At 36.2% G+C, this 12,758-nt stretch overlaps 1 protein-coding gene across 1 annotated transcript in view; it reads right to left on the bottom strand.

Annotated features, from left to right (window-relative positions):
- Positions 1-1,688: 1,688 nt before the first annotated feature.
- The window catches only part of LOC132696951 (MOXD1 homolog 2-like), a 132,599-nt gene continuing 121,529 nt past the window's right edge, over positions 1,689-12,758 (bottom strand). The window contains exons 6-8 of the mRNA XM_060662132.1: positions 11,620-12,216; positions 9,044-9,212; positions 1,689-5,484 (exon numbers count right to left, since the gene is read on the bottom strand). Of these exons, the coding sequence (XP_060518115.1) occupies positions 5,191-5,484; positions 9,044-9,212; positions 11,620-12,216 (1,060 nt within the window). The 3' untranslated portion in view covers positions 1,689-5,190. The remainder of the gene's footprint in view (positions 5,485-9,043; positions 9,213-11,619; positions 12,217-12,758) is intronic.

The following is a 12,758-nucleotide window of genomic DNA, read 5'->3' as shown; positions in this document are numbered from 1 at the left end:
AACGTTTGTGACGTCAATTCGCTCGTTAGACGACGCGCCATCCGGACGGTAGCATAAGGCTGTCGATTGCTTTTGTTATCGCAGCGGTATGACGTCACCATCATTCCCGCGCGTTTAAAAGGAATAGCTTCAATTATTTATTGCATTTTTTGGTATGCGTTATTACTATACATAAGCAAATGTATTAAAGAAATAAAAAATATCTATTCAAGCAAAATTGAAGCTTTAGTTGATAAAACAAAAAAGCATCGACCCGGCAAACACCAAACGGCCATCTATCATTTACGTGCGCACCTGAAAAACAAGAAGAGTGCGGGAAAACGCATCGCTTAAACCGCGGACCATAAAACCGCCAATAATTATTTATCCTCGCCGGTGGTACCTATAAAATGTGTCTAAATATACACGACGCGTAATGGCCCTGGCTTTATAAAGCGGAATCACCGGCGACGACGTTAATCTCGTAGAATGGCTTATAATGCATATTCATAACCGCGTGTAACAGCGACAATAAAAAATTGTCCATTAAAAAATGTATGAAAGTTTACGGGCATCGGGCCGCCCGTCGTTCCGCCATTTTTAAAAGGAAAACTCGTAAAAAAAGAGTTACGGGCGTAACTCGAAAGATGACTGAGTACTGCGTTTTGTTTCCAATTGTTTAAATGTTCTGTGATCCGGGGACTGACTTTTACGTCGGTATAGGTATATGGTTATACGCTGTGGTGTGCGGTTAGTAACAATAGTAAGAGGAAAACTCACATCCTACGCCCCTCTCCCCAAATTCTAAGCTTCCTGTTTTGTTCGGTCCAAGTGGTTTTTTTAGCTTTAAGTTTTTTATTGTTTTTTCAACATCAGAAGAAGACACGCCACCTTAAAACATTGAGCTCTGCCAAGTAGCGATGTTTTCTGCACTAAATTTTATTTCTATTTTTGCTTTTGGCTTGATTTTATGGAAAGAATTCCTTCTTAATATTTTTAATTTGTATTTTTATTTTTTTCCTGAATTGTCTTGTACTTTGGAGCTCATGACTTCTTTTTAGAGAAAGCTGTATATCATTTATAAAATTGTCGGGGCTTTTATCAATGACGTTGCTGCTTAAAAAATCGTCCCAAGTTTCGAGTCTCAATTCGTGTTTTACTTTTTTATAATTTCCAATAAGTTTTGTATATTTTGCTTGAGGGACTTTGTTATTTATGTATATAAATAAGGGTTTATGCTTACCCCAATAAACGTTATTTATTTTTATTACCATAATTATTGTTGCGAAAGAAGCGGAATTTTGAATGAAAACTTTCCCTTCAATTATTGCTAATATTTATTGAGACTTATTTATAAAATATTTTACACAAGATATCTACACTGTACAGGGGCATTCATCGTCAGTTCCAACAGTAAAACTATACAATTAATAAATTAAAACGATAGAAACATGTACAATAGGATAAACTATAGATAGCACCAGTCAGGACTACAAATATACATTTAAAAAATTTACACAGAATGTACACGGGGGCCCAGTACATTTTTTTTTAGACGTTTTCGGTAGTCGGACAACGGCGTCCTCGAATGTTTTCGAAAATTTTATAACCATCGGAAGCAATTGTGACGCATTTATCTTCGCTACAATTTTCTAATATAAACTCAATGCCTCGTTGACCTATTTCCACGCCGCATCAGCAATCGTCATTGTCCGACAACCGAATTGCATAACAACGATAGCGACTACTACTCGGGTTACAGCTATTATAGGGACCATAATTACAAAATATATGCGCTTATTTCCTACATACATCACAGACCATATCAGCGACTTCTCGGCTGTCCAACTTGGCAGCGTTGCCGCGTGTTACAGTTTTATTCGACCCGATTGGACCGCGTGAGACTTGCCGCGATGATATTTAAATTTCCTTCGTCTCGGTATTTATTTTGGTGGAGGAATCAGTCTTCTGAAACTTGAAGTTTATATTTGAGTCGATCCGCATCTATTTGTTTATACAGGGTATCCGAAAATAACGTTAGAATAATTGAAGTGGTATTTTGCAAGCATAGTTTTTATAAGAGAGTTCATTTACCTAAAGAATCATAAAAAAGGAGGACGAGAAATCGTTAACAAGGTCTCGCAATTTATGAAAAATGAAGCACGGGAGGGAATAACTATTCCACTCAAAAAGTGAGAGGGTTTTTATGGGGCAAGAACTCTGGTCGCTATCAAGGTGTCTAAAACAATATAATAAAGGATTCAAAAAGAGTCAAGAAAAGTGAATGAAGACTATGAATGAGAGCGACCAAGAACTTCTGTTTGCACGCCCAGGACAAACGAAATCCGATTTTTATATTATAGAGTAGAAACGACCTACTTCAAAACGTTAAAATTGAATAACAAAACATTGTAACTAAATTGTTTTTTTTTCCAGTTATTAGGCAGAAAATATTAGACAGAGGGATTTTGCTTGATAACATGATAAGCGTTTATTCTATAAGCACCCTTTCATTTTAGCTGAGTGTGTTCATATTTAACGATTCAATTTTATGAGGTTTTTCGACATTGAAATCAACAAAAGATCTGTGGATCTTCAGTACGTAAAGTTCGGAACCAAACGGTTTTTTTTTTTTGAATATATCCGCAAAATTTTGCCCCAGAGCGCCACTGCACTTTTAAATTTTGATCCAGGGACACAGAAAATTGACACATTGTAAGAAATCTGGAAAAAGGTGACTAAAGATATTAATAAAAGAAACAATTAGAAAAGACGCGATAAAAATGCAAGAGACAGAAAACTCGCAATTTTAATTGCCTAATTTGGGAAAAAATTAAAAGTTGTACAAAAGTCAGTGGCGCACATTTCTTTTGTCCAAAAAAGAGTTGCTGCGACGCCACTGTTCTGTATAATTTTAATGTAATTAGCCCCGAAAGAGTCTCTCGTCACAACAAACAACACTAACCAAACTGACTTTCTTATTCTTTCATGTAGAATCTACTCTTAAATTATTCCCGCGTTATTTTCGGACACCCTGTATAGAATCAGCGGTAAGCGGGTTGGATCGCCTAGCAAACTGCAATATCGCATTATTCAGCTAAATATTGATTGTCTTCGCGTACAAAGCGCCAATCGCGACATATAAACAAAATGGCTGCCGCTAAATCCTGAGATTTTCGGCCGCTCTTATCGCCACGCTGCTTCTCTAATGATAACATAAAATTTGTATATATTTTTTCACGAAATATCTAATCACAGTTCCGTTATATTTGGCGTAATGCCATGCAATCCAATACAAAGCACAGTCAATAAAATTTTGGATTAACCACGTCCGAGACAAAAATTAAATTTGAATTAACTATCTTAATTAATAATATAAAAGTTATTTTTCTCTATTAGCGATACGGCTATCACAAAACGTTTAACGGCAAAACAATCGGTATGATCGTAGGCGGAAGTTGAAAGCATCGGGGGTAATTAAATTTAATTTATTTAATTGCAATTTCGTAACGCTCGCGGAGGATACGAGTGGTTATCTCACGCGTACGGCGTATTATGAAGTTTTCATTTAAACACGTATTCTTATAGATTACGCACTCATTTGAATTGTCAATTTTTCATAGCAGCTCGTTAATTAAAGATCTTTATGCCGTGATTTCTCTGGATGGCGTAATTGTAAACAAATTCCCGGGAAATATAGCAAAGGCAATATCCGCGCGGATGGAGAGAAGCGTTGAACTTTTCGATTTGATACTTAATGACCTCTTCTTGACATTTCTTTTTGTTGGTTTACTTCCACGTACTTATTTTTGGTGGCAGATATGATTTCCGTTATAGGAAGGGCATGGAACTGAGGGCAGAGTTCAACGAGAGTTGCTTGTGGTCGGTTCATAGTAATGATTTAGTTGAAATATTGAGGTCCCAGTGATACAAGAATTAGAAAAAGAAATACTAACTAAAAGTTTTAACCACAAATGAAACTTACCCAAGCGTAATGTAACATTCTTCCTACTAAAAATTTGTAACTATACCACACCTTCAAGGCCGAATTTAAACGTAACCTTGCATTGCATACTGAATGGAGAAATTGTCAGTGTGACAATAAGATAGTGTAAGGAGAGACCAAAAAAAATGCATTCTGCAGGGTGTTCTAACTTTTAAATCAGAAATAAAGCCAGGATTTAACTCGTGTATAATTGATATACACTGTTAAATTAGATCATTTCAGTCGATTCATTTAGTTCGGCGTAGTTGAAGTTTAGTTTAGTTTTTGTCTCGATCATAGCATGCCACAGTAGATCGTGGTCCACATAAAATGACCCACTATCCCATCTGAAAAATGATAAGACCTACAAAAGATTTAACTTAAAATTTTCAAGTATATGGTTTTAATGCACGAGTTCCCTTATTATACTAACATATTCGGACAGTGCGTTTCCAGACGGCATTTCGGTATTTTTTGACACAAGCGAAAACTGTCATACCGATTTACATACACGTCACATAGGGGACTTGATTTAACGTAGTCTCATGCTAAGAAAGCGAAATTCTTAGGTGATGAACACGACAAGAGAAAATTAATAGCACCCCCTGTATATTACAACATATAACAGTAGGAATCTTAATAGACTATTATGTAGTATACAGGGCTTATTTAAAAAAATCGAGTAAATGTACAAAACGCGAGACTTGGCAACGCCGCGGCTCAAAAATTTCCCTTACGAGGATAAAACAACACGAACTCTTATGTTTTACTGAGGACTTATAGAATTTGAGAAATATTTAAAACACCGTCGTCATTATGACAGTTTAAGTTCATGTCATATACCGTTGAAGCCGTCTCGAAAAGCGCCGTCCGAATGCAGGGCGTTTTATTTAAAATATCAAAGTTGAAGTCAACAAAATTTTGAAGAAAACTGTAGAACTGTCACCCATCACATCAAGCGCATCGCGGCTTATTACACCCCGTATACGTAAAGATCGGTTTCCGAAACGATCGCTCCCCACCAAAATAAAACCGGCGACGTATCCGTTTCCGTCTCACATTTTCGGACGCTTCACCTCGATCCTAGCTCGCTCACTCTCGTAACTTAAATGCTGGCCGAACGGACTAGTGAAAACATAACTTAAAAAACAAAACCAACGCACACCGGGATTGTATTGTCCACGTTCCAAGGTTCGATAATTGAAAGATCCCTAACACACTTAACATCAACGGTTACACCATATCAATATGACGCTCATCACCAACAGGAACCTCTTGCTCCACGAAGTGGGAGCGCTCGCTTCGCTTATCGTCAACCCCATGGACTCCTCGGCAGCTGGGCTACTGCTCCGGGACACTTTGCTTTTCGTGGCACCCTCTATGTGATTGCTGTCCAGCTCCAACAACGGCGTACCTCCGGGCCAGCCCTCTGTGCTGTACCGTTTGTAGTTGCAGTGATCGACCGTGCTCCTGACGTACGGCTTCGATATGTTGGGGTAGTGCGATTCTTTATCCGTGCCCTGAAACAACGATAGGGAAGGGCGAATTGAATGGGATGCTGTCGTAAAAACGGGGGATGAAAGTATAATAGATGTGGGGGCAGGTGTGCCGATGCCGGAGCGTAGCTCTCGCCTTTTATATTCATGACAATAAAATTTTTAGAGGTTCCGGTATAATTTCCGTATCTATACGTCCGCAAACGTCGGATAGATAGGTATATAATACAAATAATAAAAATAATGAAAATAATAATAATAGTATTAACAATAATAATAATAGCCCCTAAAATAAAATGCGTATACAGCCCCTGATCAAAAACTGGTGAGTAAAACTATACATTCGAAAATCAACATCAAAAGAAGCACATTCCAAAGCGACTTCACGAGGTCTATATTGGCAGACTGCCGCGCTATAATACCTGGGGTGCCTCAAGGCTCCGTTCTGGGGCCAATTTTATACTGTATACATACGTCCGCGTTTCCTCGTTTTATACAGCATTGCAAAACCCAAATGTATGCAGATGATACACAAGTTTATCACTCGTTTTCGGGAGATAAAATTTTGGAAAGCTGTCAAATCATAAATAATGATCTAGAAGTCATTAAATCCAAAAAAATCTATAGCAATGCTCTTTTGAAATAAAAATTTAAATTTATGATTGAAAGGCCTGCTCACCCCTCCACGTCACACCTCTGGAATTTTTGCAATATCCTTTACATATGAAATGGCTAATACATATAATGCCTTGGATCAGCCTCTTAAATTGCTAAACAAAACCTTTTCCACACACCTGCGTGAAGTATTATTATCATTAAATATTTAAGTAATATCTACTGTAAATTATTTCCAAAGCGTATTGAGCGTATTTTTCCTGCCTAGCGCTGCTACCTTCTTCTTAGGATAGCTTTAAAAACTAAATATCTTATTTTGTTCATCTGAACCGTCCTTTTCATTGTATATTAATACGTGAATAAAATTATTATTATTATTATTATCATTATTATTACATAACCCATTTTCAATCCTTCAAAATAAAGCCTACATACGATACGAGCGACAACCCAACGGCAACTCCAAAATCAACCGCCCGTAATTCATGGATGATTTAAACACTCTCGTTGCTACCGTGAAAACATTCGGTGATGATATTCAGATGTCATTTGACCCACGCCCTTCTCCGCAGAGATCTTTGTTTTTTGAGGGTTTTTTTATGCTCTCCCTCGGGAGATTCAAAATGCACCGAGTTTAAATGTATTCCACTAAAAAATATATGAAAGATTTTAGTGTAGCCATCTAAGAATATACTTTTCCCGATTCTGTTTTTAGTATAGTTACCAACAAAATAGTAGTACAAAAAACAAGATAACACACAGATTTTTTAAAACAATAAAATATGTAACAATTGCCTTTGAAAAAAAAATAGAGTTAGACCAACTTAAAACCTCGACCTGGGGACTCGATCAATCGCACTTAAATTACGAAATTTTAGCAAAGGGTGAGTTGCTAAACAAATATTTAGAAGGAAATAACATTTGACAAAAATGGATTTTTAACATTATTTATAAAAGAGGTAGGTGTTATCCAACAACACAAATTTTTAATGAACCAGATACGCTCGAAGGAAGACAACTTTATTTTCAAAAAATGGCAGTCCAAATCTTTTTAAATGAAATACTTTTTACATGTATGTTTACCTAGTAGAAATCAGTAATGTAAATCCTCCATTATTAATGTTTTTTATTTTCTTTTTTCAGTTTTTTTTTGGTTCTACCAAGGTTTTAAATAAATGTCTTCAAGGATTGAATTTGGTGGATTTTGGTATTCAGTATAAACTACAGTTATTCTCTTGGTGAGATGTGTTGGACTTCTAATTGTATGTGCATTATATATATAAAAAAAAATTATGACAATGAATACTATATAATAATAAAATAACAATATTCATAGACCCAAGGCCTGACCTAAGAAGAAGAAGAAGAAGAAACGGCAAAGCAAACAGAAGTTACTTGGGTCGTACCGTCGACACGATATTAGCGAAAAACGTGAGATCTTTATTTTCCACGCTGATTTTAATTTGATTAAGCGAGACAAACGCCGTGCCGTTTTCAGGGTCCCGGAAACTAGCGATAAGTTCGTTAAAAGATGCTCCTTGGAGATTTCCTCTCGCTGAAACGATTGTTTTTAGGGTTATACGATGTCGTCGCTTAAACCCGTTGTTTTTTTTTTTCGTTTTCCGTGAAGCTTCTTCGTTGGATGTCGTCTCGTTTGGTTAGGGAAATGCGACCGTTTAGATTATATAGGGTGATGGTAGCAATAATAAAATATAGTGTGTTTTCTTATTGAAAATTAAAGGAGCGATATGTCTCAAAGGTCATAAAAATAAACAAAATAGATATTTTCTAAAAATGAAATTTATTCTTACAATCTCGAAGCATTTGTAAAGAAATTAAATTTGTTGAATTTTTTCAATCGATTTACGGTTTTCGCTTTAAAAAAATAAAAACCTCTTCTCTCCATAGTCATAAGAATATCGTCAATATGACAGCACGCATGCGTGTGAAAACAAAATATCTATCTAAAACAAAATATCTAATTTTTAGTTACCAACCAGTGTTCTTCGAAAAAATAAAATTAAAGATTCATTTCAAATTTCATTAAAATATCTGGACTTACAGTAATTAAAAAATATATTAATATCAAGTTTTTTTTTTTCATTTTCTATTATCATTCATAATAATCAAGAGTATACGCTTTTTGGGGACGTAAAAGAGAAATAGAAAAAAAAATGTAACGAAAAATCTACTGACAAGCAAATTCAAAAGAAGAGTTCTTTTAGGCCTTTTTAAATTTGACTATAGATATATCAGATCCCGTTATCCTTATATCACATTAAGGTAATTGTTTCCATTATACAAATGCAGGATTATATTGAAATGAAACCAAACGTTACCGTGTTTATGAATAAACTTCTAGATGATCCTCTATGTAATGGCCATGGCCATATATTCAATATTTAGCACTCACAACTAGACCATTTTCGTCTTTCTCTATAGTGATCCTGCTGACCACTAACTAACTCGCAAAATCAACGGACCTTTTTGCGTGCACCCTGTATTATGTGCCTTTCAAATATGCAACCTAACTAACTTTGTGGCTTCTGGGTAAATCATTTCGAAGAAAAAATCTGTGGAACCCAACAAAAATTTCCAACTATTTTTGAGCTCACAACCGATACACCCTGTAGATTTTTGGTACATTACGGATAAAGAAGTTTGTAACCCAATGTCTCGCTCATGTTTTGGTTCAAGAATTTTTGAGTTCCGACACACGGTTCAAGAGATATTATGTTTTCCTTGGACCTCTGCAAATATATCTTGAACTTCAAATTCCCGACGCTTACTTTCTGTAATAACAATGACAAAAACACAGCCGAGGTGGAAGAGCGGCCATTTTGAAACGCGCGGCTCGCGAAGCATAAAGAAGAATCTAAGTTTTAAAAGTTTCGCTCTAAATCGATTTCATCGATTAAATAACGCTTTTATCTGGTTTTCCCAGTCAGTTCGATACTTTAACGCTTACCGGCAACAAAGACAACTGCGACGTCCAACAAATCGGCTTGAAGGATCCCCTCATCGTCGCCTCCTGGAAACTATTAAACTGATTATCCCAGTCGTACGACACCAATCTCGATTCCAGAGTCATCCCGGCCAGCTCGGGAGGCGCCGCTATCCTCACCGGGTTCGATCCGCTGCAAAGGAAGAACAAAAGACGCCGGTTTAAATCGAATCCTTTGTCGCGCCCTTTGAAATAATAATAACGTTGACGTAAGCGGTAAGAAAAAATTGTCGTCCCTTCTATAACTACCAATTGATAGATTATCGATTCTCGTCAACGGTTTTTGCGGAACAGAGGCAAAAGTCCATTGCCCATTTATCGGACATAAAACATTTACTGTATAGTCCCGATTATCCGAAAAAATATTGTCCAAATTGATTTCGAACGTAGGAGTTTGGGATAAGTATATCATTAGATCGACTTAAAGGCATACGAAATACTTTAATTGAATTTTTACAAAAAACAGAAAAAATAATTTATTTAATTCTAATTTCTCAAATTTTTTTGGAACATAATATTGCGTACAGGGTGGGAATTTTATTAGTGGAATGTATTCAGGAACTACTGATTTTCGAAAAAAAATTATACAAAAACTAAAACTATTGTATAAAATTTTATTTCTAATATCAGTAGTACTTTTCCTAACATTCGGTTTGGAACACGAGGCCCCATTGAATGGCCAGCTCGATCGCCAGACCAAACACCCCTGGACTTTTTTCTTTGGCGATATCCGAAAAGCAAAATCTATGGTACAAAACCAAATTCTAACTAACTAACCAAAACTACTCTTCTTGCGTTAATAAAAGACGTTGTTTGAAACTTGTTCACGGAAAAATATGATTTTTTGTTTTTTAATATTTTATTTCGGATAAACAGGATAATCGGGAATCAGATAATCAGGATTGTACTGTAATGTCACATTGGTATAATAGCCAACGTTTATGCATTACTTATTGATCAAAAATTCACAATGAATGAATGAATCTATTTTGGTCTTATACGTCAAGAAATTCTTGACAAATATTGATTGTATAAAAAAAGCCTACGTGGCGGCATAAGCAGCTCAGACTCTTGTATATTTTGAATATTTTAAAAAATACATTATATTTACTTTTTCTTGTCTCTCTATGGATTCTTTGATAACGTTCAATCATGACGAAAATATCATTAAGACGTTGGACAGCAAGATTTAACCTAGATGCGTAAAAAAATCCTAAATAAATTATTTAAACCTCGAGAAAAAAATTCTTTAAAAATCTTTCTTGCTAAATAAAAACTATTGTTCAGTGGACGAAAATATAAAATAATATTTGATTGGGTTTGATCTTCAATACATACATTTCTAAATTTTTTATTTTCTTATTTCATTATTCATACATATTATCTTTGTGTATGAAATTTTTCGATACTTAGTTTTCTATGTAAATATTAACGTAGTAAGTAAATAATAGGTAATAATTAAAAATAATAAATAAACTCACTTATTTTCATTCGGAAGATAATAGCCAAAAAAAAGCATACATATTTGGTTAGTTTAAATGAAAACCATGTACAAAAAAAGGTAAATTGTCCATACTAAAAATCTTCGTATTTAGCATTTGCTCATAACTTTTGAAACCAATGAGATAATGAACTTTACTCCATCATTGTACGCCCTCATTTTTGTAAGCTACACTCAAAACCGCTATGGGTTTTTCCAGGTTCCGTAGCAGTATAATATAATAATAAATCTAATTTTCTGCGATTTTTTAAAATGTTCCTAGTTGCATAAACATCGACATAAAAAAAAAGATAGATAGAAAAGCTTTAGGAATCAACATCAGCATATTTTTCCTCGTAGTTGTCATTTTTGACATATGACGTATATCTTAATGGAAACTATCATCCCTATTAAAAAAGGAATTTTATTACCATTATAAATATAGCAAATTATAAGGCTATCTAAAAAGAACATTGTCAAGAGCGTTCTTGATTTTTTTTCAAATTGACCTTGTTGCCCTAGTTTTCTACGGAAAAAAGAACATTACATAAAATAAAGAGAATACTAGTATCGTTAACATAGCAATGTATTGTATTGCAACCTTAGCCTCATTTACAGCTGGTTAAAATTTGTTCCTTTTACCCTAAACCTTGTCTCTTACAGCTTCCTCAAAAAAAAAAAGTCTACAACCTACAGATCGGGCGATCATGGTGGCCATAAAACAAAAACAAAACCTCCTGTCCAACAATTTCGAAATAATTTATTTAAGTAACTTCAAACTATTAGAATTGCCCAACAAATCTTCGAAATCATCTTAAAGAAAGTGAAGATATGGGACGCTGTTAATAGAATCGTTGAACCCCCAACACCACAGCCAACATTAAATCCATACTTCATTTGTGGTCTTCTTGGTTATGTTTTGCGACCCTAAGCGCCCATAAAATTTTAAATGGAAAGTCATCTAAATATGTTTTTGTTTAGAGCTTATAAAACTGCTTATTTGTTATATGCTGTAGCGCCCGAGATCCCTGCACTAAATATAAAGTTAAAATATACTTACGGGCTGAGCTCCTGGATCCCCAACGAGTGTAGCACAGTGGGCAGACTAGGCAAACTGTGGCACGCGGCCAACGACTTCTGACGCGGATAGTACAGTCCCAACACCAAACACGTCTCCTCCCTACTCGTCAGCCCACCCAACGTTATAGCACTACGCCCGGAACTATTGTACGTACACTCCGTAATCAAATGGTCGCCAGGTAATATACGCACAGGCACACCGAGTTTCCGATACTCCTGGTAATCCGAATCCACGTTGTCGTCGGTGGCGATGGGTGGTAACTCGTTGCTGCCCCGTATGTGCCTCAGCGCCACCTGGCGTCCAATTTTGTGGGTCTTCATCACGACCGCGAACATGTTGATACCAGAATGGGGGAACGCTTGACGAGTGCAATCGGGAATACAGTGTCCGGACGACACCACCTTGTTCTGACCTGGAGGGATGATGTGGCGCCAGTTGGGGTCCATGCCCATGGAGATTACTCCGGCGTCGTGACGTCGCAACTGGGGGGTGTAGAACAAACGTAGACCAGAACCGTCGATGGCGCCCATAGTGGCGTCTGGTGTGCTCGTGTAGTGCGTTTCTAACAGATAATATCTGGAACAAGGTCAGTAAAATCATTTACAAAAAAAGTTTCCAAATTAGAGAAATATATGAGTCCCAGCAAGATAACTCCAGACAAACCAGTAAAAGTGCTCAATGAAAACACCAACGTTGCAACTTGAAGAAAAGTTCTACAAGTTTTGAATGAACCTTGTCCAGGATAGCAGCTGATAATTAGAAAACATTTATTGATCACTTTTAATAGTATGGATTTCGCCTGGGACAAGCACAACAACAATAATGTACTTTGACTGCTATATTGCAAGACATAACATAACCATTTCACGGAGGGCCCGTCAGGGGGGGTGCTAAGATGCCTTCAGGAAATGAGGCTAGAAATATATATTGCAAGTGAAAGTTGGATGATTAAAATTTTTGTTAGCCTTTCAGTCATGCAATGATGTTACCACCACAGAAAGACAACTTCGGTACCATCAAAGAAAACGTAGGAGCATCGAAAAAGTCTTACTTTCGTGTTCAGACTGAGGTTATGGCTCATGCGTTTAAAGGTCGCTCTGGCTTTTCCTATGAATAAT

Source organism: Cylas formicarius, unplaced genomic scaffold, assembly GCF_029955315.1.
Source record: "Cylas formicarius isolate icCylForm1 unplaced genomic scaffold, icCylForm1.1 PGA_scaffold_1__22_contigs__length_36826433, whole genome shotgun sequence".
NCBI lineage: Eukaryota > Metazoa > Arthropoda > Insecta > Coleoptera > Brentidae > Cylas > Cylas formicarius.
This window is presented reverse-complemented; position numbering and strand designations above follow the sequence as displayed.